This window comes from Pipistrellus hanaki (genome assembly GCF_964339955.1).
Source record: "Pipistrellus hanaki genome assembly, chromosome: 10".
Lineage (NCBI taxonomy): Eukaryota > Metazoa > Chordata > Mammalia > Chiroptera > Vespertilionidae > Pipistrellus > Pipistrellus hanaki.
The window spans coordinates 26,850,535-26,875,078 of record NC_140512.1 but is presented as its reverse complement, the minus strand read 5'-3'; the positions used below and the strand labels follow the sequence as shown (position 1 = coordinate 26,875,078).

At 40.8% G+C, this 24,544-nt stretch overlaps 1 protein-coding gene across 1 annotated transcript in view; it reads right to left on the bottom strand.

Annotated features, from left to right (window-relative positions):
* The window catches only part of CFAP69 (cilia and flagella associated protein 69), a 50,532-nt gene extending 26,343 nt beyond the window's left edge, over positions 1 to 24,189 (bottom strand). Inside the window, exons 1-11 of the mRNA XM_084897396.1 lie at positions 23,898 to 24,189; positions 15,989 to 16,048; positions 14,369 to 14,431; positions 12,453 to 12,562; positions 10,723 to 10,799; positions 8,722 to 8,820; positions 6,252 to 6,401; positions 5,971 to 6,148; positions 3,869 to 3,992; positions 1,445 to 1,493; positions 1,224 to 1,345 (exon numbers count right to left, since the gene is read on the bottom strand). Of these exons, the coding sequence (XP_084753522.1) occupies positions 1,224 to 1,345; positions 1,445 to 1,493; positions 3,869 to 3,992; positions 5,971 to 6,148; positions 6,252 to 6,401; positions 8,722 to 8,820; positions 10,723 to 10,799; positions 12,453 to 12,562; positions 14,369 to 14,431; positions 15,989 to 16,048; positions 23,898 to 24,050 (1,185 nt within the window). The 5' untranslated portion in view covers positions 24,051 to 24,189. The remainder of the gene's footprint in view (positions 1 to 1,223; positions 1,346 to 1,444; positions 1,494 to 3,868; positions 3,993 to 5,970; positions 6,149 to 6,251; positions 6,402 to 8,721; positions 8,821 to 10,722; positions 10,800 to 12,452; positions 12,563 to 14,368; positions 14,432 to 15,988; positions 16,049 to 23,897) is intronic.
* Between the last annotated feature and the right edge of the window lie 355 nt (positions 24,190 to 24,544).

The following is a 24,544-nucleotide window of genomic DNA, read 5'->3' as shown; positions in this document are numbered from 1 at the left end:
TCATCATAATAATCCCCTGAGGTAGGTGTTACACCCAATCTGAAGTAGAGATATGTGGGATTTAGAAAAACTAAACCTGCTAGTATTCAAGATCACATAGCTAGAAAGTGACAGCACTGGATTCCATTGACAGGAGCCTTACCCTCTATGCAAACCGCTCTTATATTATCATTCAAGATGCTGACAGAGTAATTCCCAGTTCTTTTTCATGGTAACTCCCTGGAGATTGAATGAGTTTTAGGACTAAAATGAAATTTCACTTACCGAGGGAAATAACTAAACTAATGGGAATGTAAGCAGTACATTTTTTTTCCTGCCCCTTTACAGTTTATGAATCCTTCAACTTAATCTCATGAATCAATCTCATAACAGCCTTGTAAGCAGGGCAGGAGTTTCATAATCTTCCTTTTATAGAAGGAGGGACTGAGCCTCAGAAAGTATAGGTGATTTTGCCAAGACCACATAGCTAGTAGGTGACAAAACAGAAGTAAAATTCAGCCTCAGTGTTCTTCAAATTATATCATGCTGTTATGTAGGTTATAAAGTATTAAGAAAAATTCATGGATAATAATAATAATTAAAAAAACAACAACGTAAAGACATTAGGTTGGTATGGAGAAGGGCTGGTTAAAAAGATTTGAAATTGGCAGCAGATGTTAGCATGTCTCCAGTACTGTGGTCGGTAAACTGGCTCACGAGCCACATGCGGCTCTTTGGCCCCTTGAGTGTGGCTCTTCCACAAAATACCACGGCCTGGGCAAGTCTATTTTGAAGAAGTGGCGTTAGAAGTTTAAAAAATTTGGCTCTCAAAAGAAATTTCAATCGTCGTACTGTTGATATTTGGCTCTGTTGACTAATGAGTTTGCCGACCATGCTCCAGCAGAACCAACCCTTGTTGCTAAGGTCAGAGAGAGACTATTTTGCTAGATGGGCCTATGTGGATCTTCTTTCGTTTTATGTTCTCTTATTGAGGGGATCTAAACGTGTAAATAAATCTCTAAGTTTCTCCTGTTTTTCTTTGGTTTATGTGATCTATGTTTAGGTAAGTTCACTGTTTATTTACTGATAATCAAAGGAAATTTTGAAAAGGTGAAACTCTAGCCAATGAGTTTGTTACTTTCTATGGTAAACATTTTGGTTGATAAAAGATTTTTAGCCATGACTTTTAAAAAGTTATACTACAAGGTGAGTTGCTTTTAATATTTGTCTTAATTATGCTTTACCTGTACTGTAGTCAAATCTTTACATAAGATCACAAGTATATTGAACAGCAATTTCTTCAACTCAAAATCTTCATAGGAATTAGAAAGCTTAAGACCTTTCACCAAAGGATTTTCACTTTTAACTGTGTGTGTGGGGGAAAACAGAAACAGTAAAATAAAAGCTTAAATGATATAGTAGATTCATCAAGATAATTGTAGGTTGAAAGTTTTATGGTTTTTACCTTCATTAAAGGTTGCAAATAGTATCAAATCCCTGGTAAAGCCACATTCCTAATACAGATACATAAAACAAACAGAGTGAAAAGTAAGTTACAGATGCCCATATTTATCTAATATTCAAGTATCTTTACTAGATTTCCCTTATTTATTTGATTGAGCCTGAAACCCGGGCATGGGCCCTGACCAGGAATCCAACCATGATCTCCTGGTTCATAGGTCGATATCAACCTCTGAGCCATGCTGGCCAGGCAAGAGTAGTTCTTTTCAATAGTTTTCCTTCTTAAACAACCCTGTTCCCACCCTAGCCCCAACTACTGTCATTACATCAAAGGTTTAGGCAAAAGATAACGAAACAGTTCCTACTTACCATGAAAAGCCCTGAAGAATGACCAGAATTGCAAGCATTTCCCTGTGAGGGAACTCATTCCTGACAGATACCCTGATTGGACTTCGTCAGGTAGCGTTTATAAGGGCAAACCCTGGACTTTTGAGCTTGCAGTTTTACATACCTACTGTTTAGAATCAAGATGGTTCCTTTAAAATGTGAAGATGTTATTTCTTTGACTCACATTCAGAAAACTTACATGAATGTTTGCAAGGATGCTAATGAGAACTTACTCACTGACCAAGGCTCCCAGAGAAGCATATATGTCTGCCTTCACATGGCAGCCTTGACAAGGAAGCTATGTCGGCCTGCTTCCCCTTTTGCACAGTGTGAATTCCATGACTGTTCTCTTATTTGGGATCACTTGATGCCCATTAACTTGGGGTTGTGGCCTTCATTGCCAAGTTTCCTTTAAATACAACTGAGAAAGTATGAGGCTGATAGGTGAATAGTGTCAGCAAAGATCTCTACACTAGGATGTCAATCATCTAGGGACTTTCACATTATAAAATATGGGGAAGCTAAGCTTCTGATGTAGCTGAGTAGCTCCTACCTCTTGCAGGTAACAATTATCAATTCTAATAAAATATATAAAAACAATTATCTGTGACCAAAACCAAACAGATATTGGAGGAGAATTAGGACTTTGAGGAAGTGACACTGCCTGAGTTTTCCCTTAAAAAAAAAAAAAAAAAAAAAAAAAAAAGGCTTAAAAAATAAGCCTAGCCTCTAGTCTGCACCTGTGGGAATGCTTAATCTCAGGGTAAATCCACAATCTTAGTGGCTCGAAGAACCACAGAGGACAGGAGCAACCACAGGGCAACTCCTGCCACTGGAAAGTGAAGGGATAAATCCCATAAAGAAGAGAGCCAGTCCTAGCTGGTTTGGCTCAGTGGATACAGCATCCACCTGTGGGCTGAAGGTTTGATTCCAGTCAAGGGCACATGCCCGGGTTGCAGGCTCAATCCTCAATAGGGGGCATGCAGGAGGCAGCCAATCAGTGATTCTCTCTCACCATTGTTTCTTTCTCTCCCTGTCGCTTCCTCTCTGAAATCAATAAAAAATACATATAAAAAATGGAGAGAGCCAGAGGAAGGGAACCCCATATTCTGTATATAAAATTCCCAAATCTCTGGCTGATGCCCGAACCATGTAAGGGCAGGGCATACTCAAGCATTTCACGTGAGACTAAAAGAAATGAACTGAGATTGGAGCTGCCATTTACTGTTGGGATGAGTTTAGCCAAACGAAATGCCTATTAATACAAAACAAACAAACAAAAAACAAAACAAAACACTTTTCAGAGGAATACACATAATGAATGGAATGACAGCAACTCTCAGCCAAGAAATATAAATTATAGAAAGAAACCAAAAGGAAATTTTAAAACTGATAAAGATAACATCCTATCTAATAAAAGAGTAATATTCAAATTGACCATCATTCCAACACATAAGATGGCTGCCCTGGGATTGGGCCTAAATGGGCAGTTGGATATCCCTCTCACAATCAAGGACTGCTGGCTCCCAACTGCCTGCCTTGCTGGCCTTCCTGATTGTCCCTAACCCCTTCTGCCTACCAGCCTTATTACCACTCCCCTGCCAGCCTGATTGCCCCTAACTGCCCTCCCCTGCAGGCCTTGTTACCCTTAACTGCCCTGCTCTGAGATTTTCAGATAAAAATAATACACAAAACAAAACTAAGAGAATATGTTGCCAGCAGCCAGCATTACAAGAAATAGAACACCAAGTTGTTCAGGTAAAAGAGAAATAATAGCAGCTAAAAACTCATATCAGGAAGGAAAGAAACACATTATACATGGTAAATATGTGAATAAATTATAAAATAAGAACACCTCAAGTTCCCAAAGGCAATGGGAGAAGAATTGGCTGTGTGTGACTATACTGGTGACCAATCTGACATTATCACAGAACTTGGCATTACAACAAAGTACATAAATATTGTGACATAGTTTACTGCTCCCTCCCCACACTCCCACCCCCATCCACAATCTAAATTAATACAATTCACTCATACTTACAATCATAGGTGCTTCAGGATTTTGAGATATAATTGTAGTGATCACTAATATATCGTTTCTAAGCTGACGATCATAATCACTAAAACCTCTTGTAAATAGATGTTTAAAAACTTCCTTTAAAGTTCTGGAAAGTAAAATCATACTTTTAAAACCACATTCTTATGGAAATATTACTTATGTGTCTATCAACAAAATCTTCTTTTTATATTATTCATTGCAAAGCATTTCTAGTCTTTTCTATATTTCCAAATCTGCCTTTAACACTAAGTTCCAAAGTATTTCTGATGAATAAAACAGAAGTGCCCAGAGGGGACACTTTAATGTTTTCATCATTAAAGTACAATTAACTTCTGAAAATAAATGTAAATAAAAATAATTTATGCTGAAACCGGTTTGGCTCAGTGGATAGTCTGCGGACTGAAAGGTCCCGGGTTCGATTCCGGTCAAGGGCATGTACACTGGTTGCCGGCCCATCCCCGATGGGGGATGTGCAGGAGGCAGCTGGTCGATGTTTCTCTCTCAACGATGTTTCTAGCTCTCTATCCCTCTTCCTTCCTCTCTGTGGAAAATCAATAAAATATATTTTAAAAAATTTTGTTTCAGTCTTAACATTAAGTAGAAACAAAATTAGTGGAGAATGAAGTGTTCATATTTAATAATATACAAACCAGTAGTGAGAATCCATCAATCCAATCTATGCATGGTGATCAAAATTAAGAGTCAATTACTTCAGTTTCCTTTTTAAACATACTTAAAAGGCTTTTCTTTGTTCTTAGGATAAAGTCCTACCTTGTTACTAAGGCTTAGCAGGCCTCTCAGGTTATGGTCCCTGCTAACATTGTTAGCTTCATCTCTCACTATTTTACGTTGAACTTTCTGCTGTCATCCATATTGAATTTCTTTGTTTTTTTTATTTTGCTAAATTCTATTTTCACTTCTGTTCTCTTGTCTAGGATGCTCTCTGTATGCAGAACTCTCCTGTGTTGCCAATTTGTATTTATTATCCAGATACCAGGCTAGGGTTCATGAGGAAGCATTCAGTCAGGTTCCCTGTACAAAGCGCAGCAAATTGCTTCCTAGGACCACTTACTCTTCTTGTGATAACAGTGTTCTTATTTTTATTTAGGCTTCGGTCTTTCCTCAGTTTTGGTCTTGTGAGCAGCCTTCAGCTTCCTTTTAGCCAAAGAGCATTCTTTCTCTTTGTCACTAGTAATTCCCTCTAGAATGTGAATTTGGTCCATAGGGACTCAATTCCAAGATTTTCTCTCTGCTTTCCGAAGAGCACACTTTCTCTCCTGCTGATTTGTGGTTATGACTCTGGTCTCCCCAGATAGAGCTTGTGAATAAAGCCAACACAGTGGAAGACAGGGCAGAGAGATGAAGGCCCAAGCCCTGCTATTTGCCGAGCTTTGAATACAGCTGCACACGAAACCAGTTTTAACCTTGATTTTTAGTTATAATAGCTCATAAATTTCTTACAATTGCTTCAATCAGTTGGGTTGTATGTTCAGTCATTTGCAAACAAAAACGTACTGGTTCACCCTCTCCTGGAAAACACCTTACAATAATGTCTTCCATAGCATTTAGTAGGCTCGCAATGAGTTGCTATTTAATTGTCTCTCTCCTAACATAACAAATTCCATGAAAGCAGAGACCATGTCTATATTGTTTTCAATTGTCTTTTTATGGCCTACTACTGAACTTGGCACAGAGCAAACAATAATTACTTAATAAATAAATGAATGAGTAACTCACAGGCTTACTCTTATTTTTGCTAATGTTTATTCAGAAATTAGAAGACAATATTCAAAAATACATTTATTGAATGAACAAATGAAATAGTTCTTTTAAATGTCTAATTTTACTTTATACCTATTCAAAGACATAATTTAGTTCTTTATATTCTAGCTAGTACTTTAAATTCCTTCCACGTAAGAAAAAAAAAAAAGCTTGCTATGTGCAGATGCATTTATACAACGCCACAAAAGAAATGTCCTGCAACATAGCCATTACATGAATCAAAGCCCAATGAAACACAAATTCAAACAAAAATGTTATGTCACAAGGTTAAAAAACATTCCTAGCTAACCACATATACTTACACCAAACACTCCAAGTTACTAAGTTGTTTTATGATTTCTTCTTTTGACGATTTTTCTAGTAAGTTCCAGAGTATTTCTGATGAACGAAACAGAAGCTGCCCAGAGGGGTCTGGGTCATTGAGGTGAGCACAGATGCCTCTGGCTGCATATGCTCTCATCATTAGAGTACAATTAACTTCTGAAAATAAGTGTAAATAAAAATAATTTATGTTACAGTCTTGACATCAGGTAGAAACAAATTTAGTGGAGAATGAAGTGTTCATATTTAATAATATACAAACCAGAAGTTGAGAGATGTTGCAGAGCTTTAAGGACCCAAAGTTTCTCAACAAGTTGATTTTCAAGCAAGTCCAATGAATGAACCATTGTTTCTGCCAATCCTCCAACTTCAGCCATTTGAATCTTATATGTTGGGCTAGCTTGCTGGTAACCTAAAAACAATTAGTTAATAAACATGTGCAGTCATTTCACATAGTATCATCTACATTAAGATAAAGGAATGAATAATTTATCAATAACCAACAACAAAATGTATAAAAAGTGCATGGCATTTTAAAATGGTTAGCAGAGGGACAGGCAAACTTTTTCTAGAAAAGGCCAGCAATTTTAGACCTTGTGGTATTTGCAAAGTTACTGTTGCAAATACTCAACTCTGCTACCATACTATTAAAACAGGCATAAAGAATATAAAAATAAGTGGGCATAGCTGTGTTCCAATCTGTATTTCTGGTCTCTTCTTTTAGTATCTAATGTCTACTATCTACCAAATACTTCCACTTTTCTATCTCATCAATAGTGCAAATCTGGCATTTAAAAATATTTTTATTCATTTCTTTGCTTCAGATGCCTTCCCATTTTCCCCTAGTTAAAGAAGTAATCTTTGATTTCTACCACGGCATCTTATTTCCACTGATCTGAAGAAACATGTAACTTAAAAAATGTGATTCATATCTTCTCTCCCTTCCTAGATTGATTATAAACTATAGAAACTATGAAGGAGGTCCTAAATGACATGGTATCCTCCACAGTGCCAGTGCTTTTTGCTTACTATCACCCAATTCAGTGTGATTCACACAATTAGAAAAGAATAAATAATATTAGCAACACTATTAATTAACATTAACTAATAATAATATACTAATTTGGGTATGACTTTAAAAATTACATCATAAATATTTAGCATCAGAATAAAGATATCATGCAAATCTAAAAAAACTTAAAGAATGTATAAAATTTTTAATTTAAAATAACCAAAGAGCCGAAACCGGTTTGGCTCAATGGATAGAGCGTCGGCTTGGGGACTGAAGGGTCCCAGGTTCGATTCCAGTCAAGGGCATGTACCTTGGTTGTGGGCACCTCCCCAGTAGGGGGTGTGCAAGAGGCAGCTGATTGATGACTCTCTCTCATCGATGTTTCTAACTCTCTATCTCTCTCCCTTCCTCTCTGTACAAAATCAATAAAATATATTTTTTAAAAAATAACCAAAGAGCTTGAAACTACCAAAAAAATTTTTGTTTTTGATATAATGCATTTATGATCCCACTCTTTTCCCAAGTTCAAATAGAAATGAGACAAAATATTCTATTTATAAAGACATTAGAGGCCTAGTGCACGAAATTTATGCACTCAGGGGGTCCCTCAACCCACTCTGCACCCTCTCATAGTCTGGGAATGTCTGACTAACAGTCAGTCAGACATCCTTAGCGCTGCCGGGAGAGGCTTCCGTTACCACCACTGCACTCACCAGCCATGAGCCTGGCTTCTGGCTGAGCGGTGCTCCCCTTGTGGGAGCACACTGACCACCAGGGGGCAGCCCCTGTGTTGAGCATCTGCCCCTAGTGGTCAGTGCATGTCATAGTGACTGATCATTCCACCATTTATTGATTTGCATATTAGCCTTTTATAATATAGGACTTGAGGCTGGTGCATAAAATTTGTGTCCCTGAGCTCAGCCTACACCCCCTGCAATCTGGGACCCCTAGAGGGCAGTTGGACCCCTAAATGGGCAGACGGACATCCCTTTCACAATCCAGGACTGCTGGCTCCCAATTACTTGTCTGTCTGCCTGCCTGCCTCATTGCCCCCAACCTGATCACCTCCTAACCACTCCCCTGCCAGCCTGATTGATGCCTAACTACTCCCCTGCCAGCCCAATTGCCCCTAACTGCTCTTCCCTGCCGGCCTGGTCCCTTCAAACTGCTCTCCCCTGCCGGCCTGGCCCCTTCAAACTGCTCTCCCCTGCCGTCCTGGTCCCTTTAAACTGCCCTCCCCTGCCGACCCAGCCGACCCAGCCGACCCAGCCGACCCAGCCGACCCAGCCGACCCAGCCGACCCAGCCGACCCAGCCGACCCAGCCGACCCAGCCGACCCCTAACTGCCCTTCCCTAACAGCCTCATTGCCTCTAACAGCTCTCCCCTGCTGATCTGGTCCCTCCCCAACTGCCCTCCCCTGCAGGCCTGGGTCCCCCCAAACTGCCCTCCCCTGCTGGCCTGGTTACTCCTAACTGCTCTCCCCTGCAGGCCTAGTCTCCCCCCCCCCACTTACCCCCCCACTGCTCTCCCTTGCAGGCTTGGGTCCCACCCAACTGTCCTCCCCTGCTGGCCATCTTGTGGTGGCCATCTAGTGTCCACATGGGGCAGTCATCTTTGACCACATGGGGGCAGCCACCTTGGGTTGGAGTGATGGTCAATTTGTATATTACTCTTTTATTAGATAGGATGTTATTACTGAAAGACCATTGAAAATTTCACCTGCAATATGCTTCTTTGGTGGTTCTGCATGATAAAAGTCAATAATACACCTACAAATTTGTATCCTCAATTCAGAACTTGGTATTTTCATTAAATTACCTGCCAGAAAGATAAATGAATACTATTTAATAACACTGTCATAGCTTATTTGCAAATTTAAGCATAAAGTGTTAGTAATATGATTTTTAAAAATATCCTCATCAGAAAATCAATACAGTATTGTTTATAATAGCCAGGACTTGGAAACAGCCCAAGTGCTCTTAAGTAAATGAGTGGATAAAAAAGCCATGGTACATTTACGCAATGGAATACTACTCAGTCAGAAAAAAGAATGAAAATTTTACCATTTGCAACAGCATGGGTGGACCTGGAGAATAATATGCTAAGTGAAATAAGCCAGAGAAAGGTAAGTACCATATGATTTCACTCATATATGGAATCTAATCTACACTAATAAAAAAGAAAAATGCTAATTGACCTTACCTTTGCTATGCCCACAGCCAATCAGAGTGAGTATGCAAATTAACCCAACAAGATGGAAGTTAATTTGCATATGCAGGCAGGAGCGGTGTGAAGCCTGCAATGAGGGGAAGGGGGCCATCAGAGGGAGCTACTGGAGTGCTGGCTGTGGGCATCTTAGGAGCGGGGACGGACTGGCTCCCAGGCAGCTGGGAGTGAAGCCAGGGGCCTATTCTTGCACGAATATCATGCAATGGGCGTCTAGTGAGCAATATAAAGAGAGCTCATTTTAAACTGATTTCATATTGCCCTCAAGTGTGACAGGAGTGTGTTCTGTAGGTGGGCAGTCATCCAGCAAAGAGCAAATTGACACAGTAAGAAATAGGCCTTGTATTTATCATACAAATGTATGCCAACTCTCTTGGACTCAACATTTAAAAACAATAAGGGCAATAGTGGCATTTTTAAAATGTTACCAACCAAACCTACACTTTTTATCTGTTATACTGTGTTTCCTTTTGGGTTGGCTTCCTATTGTAAATTTCACCATTCAAGTTTCCCATTAGTTTTCAGCCTACCTGCTCCTTAAGGTCACCTTATCTAACTCCTCGTGTGTATCCTAATTTCATTGATATTTCACCTATTCTAGAGCACATTTTTCTCCAAAATATCTCTGATTAGGAACTATAAAACATATTTTGACCTAAAAGTGTTAGTGTCTATGTTAAAAGTTAAAAATGTCTTTAACTTATTCCAGTTGAGTCTCTCTCATCTTTCAGTAAGAAATAAAATACTGGGAACATAACAGTTCAGTAAATACTTAATTTTCATTTGCTGGGCAATTCTGTGCCTTTTGGTTCCCTTATATAAGCAAGGACCTAAATTAACAAGTATAAATTTAATGTAGGAATTGTTTTGGGAACATGCTGTCATGTACTCACGGGCTGAATCAAGGAGCTAGTGTTTGACTGGTTTTATTTCCCAGAAAATTATTTTCTTTCTTTAGAAAAATCAAGCAATAATCACAAAGCGAAGCCTGCTGTTTTATGTTTTTCATATTTTGAATAGAAAACACAGATACCTTCATGTTTATGTATATTACGCTAAAGTTCTTAATGTTCTATCATTTTATGATTAGGTTGTTTACTGAACAATTTGGTTTTCAATGGTTCTAGTAATTATTAGAGTTCAAAGTTGAAAACATCTTTGGGATTACTGAGAGGGACACATACTTCTAATTTACAAAAAAAAGTTAATAAATATTTAATCGCATTAAATAACATCAAGACAAATAAGTACACAGAAATATCTGCCAGTTCTTGTATTTAAGGAACATAGAGTCTTGTTGGTATCATAAAAGACTCGAGGAAAAAACAATACAAAAATTATCACCAAGCACACTATGATTAATTTTCAACTAGAAAACAAGAGCCTAGCTTTGGAGAAGGATTCTTAGTCAAATTTAGTGCAAGAGACATTTCTTTCTTATCAATCAGGCCTGACATATTATAATCCTCTATCTTAAAAAGAATCTTAACTTACCCAGAAGTGCAATTGACTTAGCAGTATCTTCAGCATATGTTATTTCATCTGATACTTTCTTTTTCAAAAATGGCAAGCTTCAATAAGAATAAAGAAGGTACAAGTTATGTTTCATAAAGCCCTTAATTGAACAAGGACAAACTATGAAAAGGAAAATTTTATAACTCCACAGAAGTTTTTTTTCAAGTGTTTGTTAAAATTTGAAACAAATAACATATTAAACTCTAAAAATTAGTTAATACTTCTTCTTCAAACTTTTTCCTTTGCTACCAAAGGAAACAACCTAAAAGATAAAGCATCAGAAGAGTTTTCCACCAAAACGGGTATGAAAAAAGATAAGCATTATAAGCAAAAGGATGCAATAAGAAAAGCATACTACTCACAGGCCCAAACTGAAAGGCTGTATTTTACTTTCAATGTTTTCATCGCCCAAAAATATCTTGAAAAGTGAATGAGGTGAGGATGAGGTGTGGAGAAATGCAGGACAAAAGCAAAAATTAGAAAAGTATGGGGGGGAGGGAATAAAATAATGAGAACAATTATGAAATGTGAGGGAAAAAAAGAGTATAAATAAAAAGATTTATCATATTACATAATAAAACACTTAGTCACAGCTCTCATAGAGAGCAAGTCCTTGGCGGAGCTCTGTAGGGGAACTGATGTTGAAAGTCATACTTATGAACCTGGCTTTCTAGGACTTGCACAGCCTCAAAATTTGAAAACATTTTATATATATGATCTCACATTGGTATCATAATTGCCAATTTGAATATTAAAGAAGCACCAGAGTGACTCTTTAGGTGTTTATTTTTCATGGTCTCTATGAAAAAGGAAGGCATGATAAAGACATTCAATAAATAAATTATTTTTGATTATTTTGTTCAGCTATCAAAAATTAAATGTAATTATAAAAGTTTAAATATTATTGTTGCTAAATCTCAAAATGTGAGTTAAAACCTACTAGGTATACAGTCTCACTAATATCATATTTACATATTAAAAGAAACACAGTATTTAAAAAGCTAAATTGGTGGAGAAGTTTCAAAGGTTAAATTGTCAGGAAGGTTTATTTCTACTTTAAGAAATGTCCTCTACTACTATATTTTATTGAAAACTAAAAACAGATATTTTAATGTGTATCTTGATTAGCCACTATGTGGCAGAAAGGAAGCAAAATATACTCCTAGTTCCCTGAAACGGTTGGAGAAACAACAGCACAGATGATTGCGTAGATCAATTTTATAATTCTGGTCTCTAATTACATTAAAAACATTAAAAACATATATCAAAAATAATTGTTGACATTTTATTCTTTATTCAAATTTGGAAAATCAATTAAACATGAATCAGAACCTAATACATCTTTAAGAGTCAAATTTTCTAAAGAGAGAAGAAAACTAGGCTAAAACTATTAAGCAATTCTATAAATTGTCTCAAGGATTTTCTAAAGATATTACAATTTGTTGGTCTTATCTCAGATTTATCATTACGGTGAGATGAAAAATTTTTAAACTATATTTGCAGTTTAATCTCCGGTAGCAAGTGATCTTAGACTATAATAAAATTGACTACCTTTGAAATACTAACTGCTTTTAAGTGATCAAGTGAAGTTTTCTGAGTTCTGCATCACTTTGCTACCTCATAATGCATCATATCTTTTATAATGCAAAATAAAACATAATAAAATGCTGCATGCTGATATAAAATAAAGTTAAAGAAAAACAACTTACCCGAATAATTTTATGATATTATATGTAGGTTCTAGAAAAGCAGGCTGTTTTTCAATTTTTTCTGCACACATATTCAGAATTTTAAATATCTGTGCCAAATCCCTTAGGGGCTTTAATATTTTTAGTTAAGAAATAAAATTAAGATTCATATATTTATACTTATTAACATATTATTTATAAAACTTGTGCCAAGAAAATCTATAGAGTTCCTATAATGATAAATATGGTTGACATTTTAAGAAATATTTTTATTGATATTTTATTTTTTTAGAGAGAGGGATACAGAGATATAAACATTGATGAGAGAGAAACATCTCTGACTGGCTGCCTCCTGCATGCCCCCAGCTGAGGATCAAGCTCCCAACCCAAGCATGTGCCCTGACTGGGAATCAAACCATGATCCCTTGGTTCCTAGGTCAATGTTCAACCACTCAGCAACACTGGCTGGGCAACATTATTTTAATTATACTAATTTGAAAGACTAAAGTTAGAACCATATTTTAAAAGAAATATTATTTAATTTTTGTCTCAGTGACCTTTTACTTCAAAATATTTTTTTCTCCTCTCGCTACAGCTTTAGAATTTGATTACCAACTACTACACTACGAATTCGGTTGAAAAAAATTAACTTAATGGCTCAATCATATCCTTCATCTCCACTCACTCACAGTAAACATTAACTGCTCCAGAATAAGAAACCCAAACCTACCTTACTTTTCTGCATCACTTTATTAATATTACTGAGATGCATTCTCTTGTTTTTAAGGTTTAAATTGGTTGAGATCTTATTTCATTTAAACCTAGTATGAAACAAAAATGTACTACCTATAGATCTTCAGGTAAAAGCACCCTTTATATTACCTGAACTGATACATAAACAAATTTCATAGATTTTGTAGCAAGATGACTACAGAAAGTGAGAGTATCCTGTGGCAAAATTATTATATATATGCAAAGATTAAAACAACAACAGCTACCCAACAACAAATTAAGTTCTTAGGCATGAGTTTTGAGATACATGAGTTTCCACATATTCTGATCAGGGTGGTATATGTAGTGAGGATACTATCTCATGTTTATATAATGTTTTGCAGATTATCAAGCACTTGCATGTTTTCTCATTTAGTCTTCCTAACAACTTTCATGAGGTGCTGTTATGCCTATAGTTTGATAAGCTCATTAACAGTGGAAGTACTCAAGTAAATTGGTAGAAATAAGACTGACGTGGCCCTCCTAACCTTATCCTCTGTCTCTTTGTGTCTTTAGAACTGCCATTATCTATGTAAAGTTAACAGCATTGTACTGTTTTCAATTTTACATTTTCTGATAAAAGAAAAATATAATTTTGTAAAAAACACAAAATGTTAGCTATTTTGTGTGGTAGACAGAATGGCCTGTCCAGAGATGTCCACATCCTAATGCCCAGAACTTGTGAAGTTACCTTATGAGGCAAGGGACTTTTCAGTGATTAAGTTAAAAATCTCGAGATGAGAAAGTTATCTGAGATTATTCAGATAGACCAATGTAACCACAGGATCCTTATAAGGGAAAGAGAGAGGCAGCGGAGAATCAGAGAAGGAAATGCGATGACAGAAGCAGAGGCGAGAATGATGATACTTTGAGGAAGGGGCCAGGAGCTGAGGAATGCAGGCCACCTCTAGAAGCCTGAGAAACAAGGAAGTGAGTTGTCCTCCGAGCCTTCAAAAAGAACCAGCCTTGCTACACCTTACCTTCAGCTCAGTGAGGCAGATTTTGGACTTCTGGCCTCCAGAAGTATCAGACAAAAATGTTTTGTTTTTTTTTTAAGATACCCTGTGATAATTTATATTAGCAATAGGAAATGAATACATCTTCTAATAAAAATTCTCCCATTTCAGGATAAATGGAGTAAGCATACATATATAAGTAAAGGATACAAATCCATTCTGATAATACTGCACCAATGTCTTGACAGATTTAAGTTGTTCTTCTAAATAATCCTAAAACAAATGATTTGCTTTATTTCTTTTATGCTATTAAAACTGTTGTGATATAATTTTCTTATTAATATAAAAAGAAAGTAGACATTAGAATTATCAATAAATTATCCATTAAAATAATAATTCAATTACTGTATTACAATATAGGTACAATAAGATGTTTCCTGAAACATGAAGGTAAAAATAAACTACCATTTAAATTTGATTAGGAAATTGAAAATTAAAACTAGATTACTGTAAGAGCAGTAATTGTTTCCAGAAATAATATGAACGACATCGGAAGCATGTTGAGCAATTTTTCTGTGCCAAGCACCATTTAGGAACCATACATGCATGCCAATCTTCAAATCAACCCAATTAGGAAAATACTATTATTATTCCTGTCCTCCAGAATAAAAACCTCAAGATGAAACACTAAGCGATTTGTCCAAAATCAGACAGATAATAAGTGGTGGTGTTAGGACTCAAATTTGGCAACCTGACTCCAGAAATTGTAACTTTAACCTCTAAAATATGCCCAGTGTACTGGTACAAACCCAATAGCTTCAGCCAATTAAAACAAAACAAAACAAAACCCTCTACAGTGATATCTTTTCACGACTGAATCACTTCTGTCCTTTTAATCTTTAAATTGTTCATAAGAAGCTGTGGCATTTTTTATACTGAGCCCCCTTTTTTTGTCTATAAATAACAAATAATAGGAGCAACATGCAATTGAATTTTCTTTTATAAAAATGCACATATATTTACAATTAAAAATGACTTCCACCACAAACATAGCCAGGAAAAGATAAATTCTTATGGAGTCATTTTTATTGTATTTTTTCTTCTATATAAAAATGCAGAGACTAAAAAAATGTTAAAACAGTGATTAAATTTTGGTGCCTATTAATCACAGGACATCGTTTCATCTGATTGGCTCTACCATGGTCACTTTCCAATTATTAAGAGCATGCAATCTTCATCTTGTAGTAATTTCATAGTGTGTGCTGGCTTTCAGGCAGTTAGTCAGTTCTTGGGTAATGTCAGGAGAGTGTGGTATGTGAGCATATATGCATATGTATTTATGATCCTTTTTCCTAATGCTTGAGCTCTCAATTTTGAGTTTTACCTAAAATAATTTCATTTCCATTACAGTCTATATAATATTTTTCTCAAAATAAACTCCCTATGAGTATTACGAGTATGTATCTCTAACCTGATTTCATATCAGAAAAACTTAAGTAGTACATCATGATACGCTTTTTCTGTCCTTGCTCCCCACATCGTGCATGGTAACAAGCAAATACAGAGGCTAGATGAGTCTTTCTCTACTCTTATTATTCCTTCTGTTTATATTTACCATGGATTTGTTCATTCCACAAAACCAAATGTAGTCACCTCCTCCATCTTCCTTACCAGGTTAAATATATTCATACTAAATGTAAACAGTCCTTAAATATTTGAAATGGTTTCAAGAGGAGAGAAATGATATTTATGTTGGGGGGAACACATGTTACCTTTCAGGGGAATCACAGTTTATAAATGATATAGCAGAAAAGTTTTCTCAAAGCTTACGTGAGCGGTCTCTTCAAGGACTTTGATGATACTCTGTAGGTCCATAGGCTTTAAAGCACCCTAAAAAAAAATACAACTCTTATTATTCTATATCATGAGAATCAAGAAGTTACATCAAACATACTATTTTCATGATATTATTTATCTCTTGGCAACTCAAAAATATCTTATGACAAAGAGACAGTGAGGAAAGAATGAGTAGCAGATGAGACCTTTTAGGAGTAAAAAAATCTTGGTGTTTAAAAAACACAAACCTCTTGAATTCTATTATCATCTTATAATGTTAATGTCTAAATTTCACTCGTTCCAAGAGGCCCAAAAGAGCATCTGGAATAATAGCACTTCCACACATTTCTTCATCATACGTATTATACACCTCATGCAGACACAGCCCACTGAGTGTGCCTACAGAGATACACAGGAGACTAAGTTCTAACCTGGAGGTAAGGGGTCGCCTGTCTGAGCTAGGTGTTCCCTCTCAGGTGGTCCCAGCATTCTCACGGTCATCCACATGGGAAAACAGAAACCTCCAAGTTCTACAGCTTTTACATCTTAAATATTTCTCGAGCCCATTTCCTCTTACTGATTATTTGGTTCTCATCTCTCACTCAATTACTTTCTTGCTGTTCTCCCTGCCTCTACTACTCTTGTACTTCCAACATCCTCCTTCACCCTATGGTAAAAATAATAAAACTCAGATCTGAGCACAACCAGTCTGAATCATTCAGTGACTCTCTATGAACACCCCTTTCCCCCTCCTCTGTTTTCAATTATGTTGTTACACTCCTATTCCCCTCCGTGGTTAACCCCCATAGAGTGATCCTTCAAGCTACAGCTCAGGAGTCACCTCCCCAAGGGATGAAAAAGGGTAGAGCATCAGAAAGGATATATGCACCCCTATGTTCATAGCAGCACAATCTGCAATAGCTAGGATTTGGAAACAGCCTAGGTGCTCGTCAGCAGATGATTGGATCAAAAAACTATGGTATATCTACACAGTGGAATACTATACTGCTGTAAAAAAGAAGGAATTCTCATCATTTGCAGCAACCTGGATGGAATTGGAGAACATCATGCTGAGTGAAATAAGCCAGTCAATGAAAGAGAAACACCACATGACCTCACTCATTTATGGATAATAAAGAGCATCATAAACTGATGAACGGAAAGATAGATATAGAGACAGTAAAGCAACAAGCAGACTGTCAAATTACAGCGGGGAGGGAAGGGAGATCTGGGGGAGATAAGAGATCAACCGAAGGACTTGTATACATGCATATAAGTACAACCAATGGACACAAAACTCTGGGGAGGGAGGGTATGTATGGGAGGGGGAGGCAATGGTAAAATATGTACACAGATAATAATTAAATAAACAAGTAAATAAATAAATAAGGTAGAGCAAGTATCTCTCCTCTGGGCTCCCACAGCATCCTAAGCATATGTCCTTTACAATTCCCACCAGCATTGCTCTAAAATGGTTAACAGGTTTATCCCCACCACGACCTGCCCCAAAGTTCACTTGAAAGCAAAGACTTGTTTTCTGGCAACCCCAGCACCAAACACTGGGCCTGGCATAGCAAGTTCATTGTAGCTAAGTGGGGAAGAACACAGGAGGTGCCATCATCCAGAATTTAAGTATTTATGATAACACAGGAGTCCCCTAATTCTAAGTACAGTTTTGGCTCTATTTAACTTGGGGGTTAATGCTTCCTTGCATAACATCTTCTTTTTACTTCAAATGTTATGTCAAAACTAACATAACATTTGGCCTGGTGCACAAAATTCCTGCACATTAAAAGGGGGACCCAGAGTCAAGTCCCCGCCTCAAAATTGTATTAGACCCAGACCCGGCCACCCCCCCACCCCTCATGGGGCTAGATCCAGACCCGGCCATTCCTACCATTGTCAAGCCCGGATGAACAGGGGGCATAGCCTCAGGTCCCCTGGCCCGGCACCAGGATGGGGGCGTGGCCTGAGGTCCCCCAGATGGGACAGGGGGCGTGCCTTGAGGTCCCCCATTAAGCCCCACCATGTGGGGGACATGGCCTGAGATTCCCTGTAAAGCCCTGCTGAATGGGGGGCATGGCCTGAGGTTCTCTGTCAAGCCCCGCCAGGCATGGGGGCGCAGCCTCAGGTCCCTGGCTCAGTTCTGGGGCAGGGAGTGCAGCCTGAGGTCCCCCAGCCAGCTGGAGCGGGGGGAGCAGCCTGAGGTTCCCTAGCCCAGCACCAGGGCAGGTAATGCCTCTTGAGGTCTCCCTCCCCAATCCCCCCACCCCAGTCAAGCCATGGAGGGCGTGGGCGTGGCCTCAGGTTCCCTGGCCTGGCACGGGGGGGGGGGGGGGGGGGGGGGGGGGAGAGGGGGGGGGGCAGCGGTCTTGACCTGAGGTTCCCCGGCCTGGTGCCAGGGCAGGGGACAAGGCCTGAGGTCCCCCATCAAGCCCTGCCAGGTAGGGGATGTGGCCTGAGGTCCCCTATCAAGCTCATGGGGGCAGGGGAGGGCGTGGCCTCAGGTCCCTGTTGATTGCTCTTTAAGGTTCCTTAAGGGAACTTGGCCTCAGATGTGGATGCAGCCATCTTTGTGATGGAGTGATGGCAATTAGCATATACCCTCTTTATTAGATAGGATTGCTTCTACCTCTTATATGAGTTAAGCTACCCCAGTCACCTTTGTTTCCTTCCTCTTATCAATCCTCCTTTCACACTTACTTCTACTTTAAAATAACCATTTGAAGAGATGATGTAATGATGATATAAAAATATACAAGAGGGGGGAAATCTTACTTATTCCTATCATCTAAATGCAACCTATGCTATCTTCTGGCTTTAAGTACTTTTACATATTATTTTCTGTTTTTATTCACATGTACAAATGCTTTACATGATTTCATTTAGTATTAACACGGTTGTACTTTTGACTTTTAAAGCTATAATGCATACATTTCCGTATTTTTACAGGGACATTATTCCTTTGCCTCTTAAGTCTAGATTTTCCTTTCTTTCACAATTACAAACTCATATATTCTGACCTTAAAAAAAAATGTCTTTCAAAAACAATGTTTGAACTTTAAGTCTGCAGAATAAATATTGAAATGAATTTAGCCAAAATGATTTTATTTTAAAAATTAACAACCCTGAAAAGGACACACCTGGAAAGCTGCTGAATATTCTGTTAAGATCTTCCCCTGGGACCTCCCCTAAAATCTCCAGCCTTAAAATCCTTAGGTCAGAGGACCCAGCACCCCCTCAGGAGCACTGCCTCACCTCCCCCTCCCCACCCCACCCTCTCCCTTCAGGTGTATCACCTTGACCTTCCTCTCTTCTAAGCAAGGGCCCTTCCTTTGCCACTATAACTACTTTCCTAAGCCCATTTCATCCACGGATTACTACTTCTACCTCTGTGATTTTCCAAATAAATGGTCTCTTATACTACGAGTCCTGACTCTGAATTCTTCCCTAGTCAGAACTCAAGTGCCCAGGTTGCTGAACCCAGGTCCGATCTAACCCCACCTGTCTGATCTAACACCTGGTGCTGTTCTCACACCACTACCACCAACAGGGTAAGACTTAAAATTCAGAAAGAGAGAAGGGAACTCGTTAAATACATGTTACATGCCACCTCCTGGGCACCAGGTTTTGTGCTGGATGTCGCTGGTGAATAGTGGAGGAAACGGGGAACGCTACAGAAAACACCCAACAGACAAGGTCTCTGTCCTCGGGAAGGCAGCCCAGAGCCGAGCACATGTTACAGATAAAGCGCAGATTGTGCATTGGAGACCCCTAAAAACAGGACAGAGAAGTGGAGCGGAGGAACTTCAGGAATGGCAAAGACCTTCCAAATCATTTAGTTCAGCGGTTCTGGGGCTAAACATCCGTGGAGGGAGCATTCTAAGAGCCCCGGGCTCCTCACAGGGGCTGCTGGAGAACGGATGTGGGGGAGGGCACATTTTACAGCGCCATGTTTGTTTGTGTTGAAAGCTCCTGAGGTGGCTGTGATGGTCCCTCAGGTTGGGGAACACTCATCTAGTACAGGCTCATTTTTAGTGACAAGAAGAAAATTCTGAGGCGTCCTAAATTAATGACAGCAGGCAGAAGGGCGGGAGAAAGAGACAGAGGGGTTAACCAGTTAACAACTGCAGGGCAAAACCAACAGAAAACTGCTTACATGGCTCCCCTGGCTGCAAGTCTCCTGGGTCCCTTAGAGGTTGGGAGATGCAGGCCTATGCGGGGAGGAAAAGGCAGGTGTGCTCCTGGGAGGGCAGTGCGCACTGGGTCCTTTGTTTTGAGGGTTTTTGAAGGCTGGCAGTTCAGAGGCCGTCTTAGGGGAGCTCCCGATAGAACCCTCATCAGCTTTTCCAGGTGTGCCCTCTCCCCTGATCGGTCAGCACCAGGGCAGGGCGTGTTTAGTTATCACCTGGTTTTGCTGCTTTTCTGAGCCTGGAGCTCAAATAGGAGTGAGGCATAGATATTATCTCTGGGGAAGAAAGGTCAGGGGTCCACCCTGAATCACCAGCAACATGCCAGGGGAGGAAAGGCCCCTGGGGCGAGGGCCAGCGCCAGTCCTGCCCGTTGCCAAGCGTGCCAGGCACGCGGGGCTGTCCGCCCTGGTGACCGTCTGCGCCTGGCTGTAGAGACGCTCAGCCAGTCGGTTCAGCTGTCTCAGTTTCTGAAATCCACTTGAGAGGAGTTTTCTTAGCTCCTTACTCTCCTGCCTCAGGGTCACCTGGAATCCTGTGGGAAAGCAGATCCAGAGCTCTCCTCCGGATCTGCAGAATGGGAATCTGCATTTTAGTAAGACCCGCAGGTGCTCCAGACGGACATTAGAATTTGAGAAGCACTGCGCTAGAGGGTTTCCCATTTTCTAGAAAGAGAGGAGCAGTATTAAGATAAACAGGAAGTAAAGAGTAAACAATTTGTGATTTCAAGTGTATGATGGAGCTGGCTTAATGAACGAAGGTAGGATCCACACTCTCATTGTTAGCTGCCAGGATACACTGTCTCTCAAGCATAGGCAGAGGAGGAAGTTGCAATTGTGGGATGGTTTGAAAATATCTAGAGTTCCAAGAGTCTTTCCCTCTACTGAGGCAGAGGTCTAAAACGTTACCTTTTTTTCCTTTTATTGGCACTGGGGCCACTCATTCTGCCTTCCCAAATTCGCTGGGACCCTTGTCCCCTCCTCAGTCTCTATTATGGGGCTTCACTGACTATTCTCACAGCCGTTAGCCACCTCACCTCTACCCTGCACCTTACTAGACAGACACCCCCTTTACCCAACCTAAAAAGTTATCGTTTTCCTGGTGGCGAAGAGCACGAGGCCCCACTCTGAGTACAGAAACTGAGTAACTTCCACTTAACTTCTCATGGCCTTAGGCTCCCCGCTTGTAAAAGCAACCCCAAACAAAACCCAAGTGATCATTTCTCCCAGCTCTCCAAGTTTCTATTCTATTTCATTTCTTTTGACAGGTACTTTTTCTTCAGTAAAGTATTTAAAAATATATAAAATGTTAATGCTCCTGAAGTAGTTGTTGTTAAGCAAACAGACAAACAAACAAAAGAACCTTGGAGGCTGAAAGCGTTTCTAAAAGTAAGATTTATCGAGCCACATGCCAGCCAAAAACAGGACCAGGTGCTGGGGAACGAAGACTAAACCACCAGCAGCCGTGCCAGGGAGAAAAGACAAACACGCCCACCATCCTGGAATCGACGGGCACCTTTATGCTTAATGTTTGGGGAAGGAAGATATGAGATGTTTTGAAAGAATTTACATTGGCTACAGATAAGGGTGTTGGGGAGGTGAAGCGGAGGCAGTCCTATGACAGGCACACAGTCCATAAGTAGGAAATGCTACATTTGACAACAGTAAACGTGGTCATGCATGTGTGGGATACCGGAGTCTAGTAGTCTGCTAAACAGGTGCCTTCAGGAATGTGAGCTGCGGGGTCTGCAGTGAGCAGTCTTTTGCTAGTTAGCCCGCAGCTGGCTAATGGTTCACTACTCTGGTCTTTTTCTCTCCCTCTCCCCAGGCCTGATGTAACTGAATGTGGTGCATCTCAGAATTTTTCTCTTGCCATTGCTAACAAGGTGGGAACTTTAATTAATACAAATTGATTTCTTTTTGGAAGAGAATCCTGAGCCCTGGAAGGAGAGTTGGAAAAGAAAAGGAAAAGAGAAAAAGGAACAGGGGAAGGAAGAAAATGCACACACCTATGAACAGGTATACTTGTTTTGCTTTACTTGATATGTTGTGGACTATTTTGGCAATGGTCCATTAAAAGTATTTCCTCTTTTTTCTTTTTTCTTCTTAACCCATGCTTACCTTGTCCCCCACCCACTTTTACACCAAGTGAAGGAAGAATGAATGAGAACCCTCAGAGACAAAATGCACCTGCTTCCCAGTTTTGCCTGGTGCTTGGGAGGACAGCGGTGTTGAGCTCCCTTGAAGCCCTGGGAGTGGAGGGCTGCTGTTCCTTAAAAGTTCTTCTTTCCCCAGCCCACAAAAAAGTGGTTGAAACACTTCCACAAAGCTGACAAGGTCAATTCCCCGTTCCTCCTCATGCAAAAATGCTGTTGCTCCGAAGGCTACTGTGAAAATGTCGGACCATCCTCAGAGAGTTCAACCCTCGTCCCACAGCAGAAGAGGTCCCAGTCAACTGGCTACTCCCACGGAATTCTCCAAGGCGCTGGGATGTGGCCACAGGAGACAAGGTTCTTACGCAGCCGGAGACTTGTCAAGTCTCCACAGGAATTCCCACAGCGGCCCCACGCCATTAGCGTGAGGGGGCGGGGCAGGATTCCTCCATAGAATTCACGTTTTAGGACTTGGCCATGGCTCTCTGGGGAGGAGCAATGGAACCCTAGCGTGAAACCAACGACTTGGAATTCCTAAGTATCCCCACTACAATGGAGACCCAAGGGGAGCATCTGCAGTGAAGCTTCTCAACAGATCAGCTTGAAAGAATTCATTTTTATAACAAGCAAGTTCATAACCAAACATATGCACAATGCATTAAATCAATTACAAGGGACATGATTTCACTCACATGTAGAATCTAATGAACAAGATAAACTAACAAACAAAACAGAAATAGACTCATACTGGTGGGGGCTGGGGGTTAAGGGCTGGGAAGAGGGGGGGGGATGGGGAAATGGGAAATATCTGTAACCCTATCAACAATAAAAATATACATTTTAAAAAAGAAATAGACTCATAGATACAGGGAATAGACTGATAGCTGTCAGAGGGGAAGGGGGTTGGAGGCTGGCTGAAAAGGTGAAGGGATTAGGCAAAAACAAACCACTCATAGATACAGACAACCGTATGGTGATTACCAGAGGGAAAGGGGGGGGGGGAGTAGGTAGAATAGGATAAAGTGGGGGGAAATGGTGATAGAAGGAGACTTGACTTGGGGTGGTGAACCACCTCCACCACCTCCACCACCCAGTAGCAGCAAATTCAAACACGGGAGAAAGCCTACGCCTCAATCAAGAACATCACTAGATAGCAGGGATCTACCCGTATATACTAGTAGACAAGTACAGTGCAGACAAGTTCAAATTCATGTTCTTGCTAAGAATGTTTCCTCCCCGCCAGGCCCTTCGTAGTCACACTTTCTTAGGAACCCCGGCAAAGCCTCCCCTGCTCACCTGGTGGCCCCAAGTCCCGGGCAGGTAGGTGGGCAGACGATGGCTCTCCCCGAGGGCCAGCTGCGCGGTTCTCGGAGGGACCCGCTCGTGGGTGCCGGGAGGTGGACAGGAACGTCGGCCCCGCGGAATACCCTCGTTCCCACGGGGGCCCCCATTTCCCTCCTTGCTGCCCCCCAACTCGTCCCCGCCTCCAAATCTCTTTAGAGTAGACTCCCAGTAGACTCCCTCCACACACACCCCACCCCCAAACGCCCCCAGCACGTACCCGGGACCAAACCTGAGCGTCCTCATCCTCCGTCACCACCCCGATCACCGGGATTTGTCGAGGGCTGACGGACTTGCTCTTGCTGCGCGGCCCCGGGGCCTCGGCTGCGGCGGGGGCCTCGGCGGGCGCCGGGGCCTCGGCGGGGCGAGGCATGGGGGCTCTTCGGTCCTTCGATGTGCCCGCCGCGGAGGGACGCAAAGACGCCCTGCCACCGAGAACGGGAGGCCCCCGAGAGCCGCTGCCCCGCGCCGCCGCCGCCCACCGGGGAGGGACCTCTGCTCCCGCCCACCAGCTGGTTACTACCACGCCAGCGCGTTGCTAAGGGCGGGGCCAGAGACCTTGGAAGCACCGGCTCCTACGGAAGCCCGGGGATCCAAACTACCTCAAACGCTAGCCTGCAGCTCCGCGCTCAGGGCGGCAAGGTTGCTTTGTGCGCTAGACCTAGCCACCTAGCTGTGCAGTTTTCGGGGCGTTTTGGTAATGTGCGCAGGGCCTTCATGAGCGTGGGTGGAGGGGTGAGGTGTGGAGGTGGGATGTGTAAGAGGTACAATCAGTGTTTCCCCAACTTTTTTTTTTTTTTAATATATTTTATTGATTTTTTACAGAGAGGAAGGGAGAGAGATAGAGAGATAGAAACGTCGATGAGA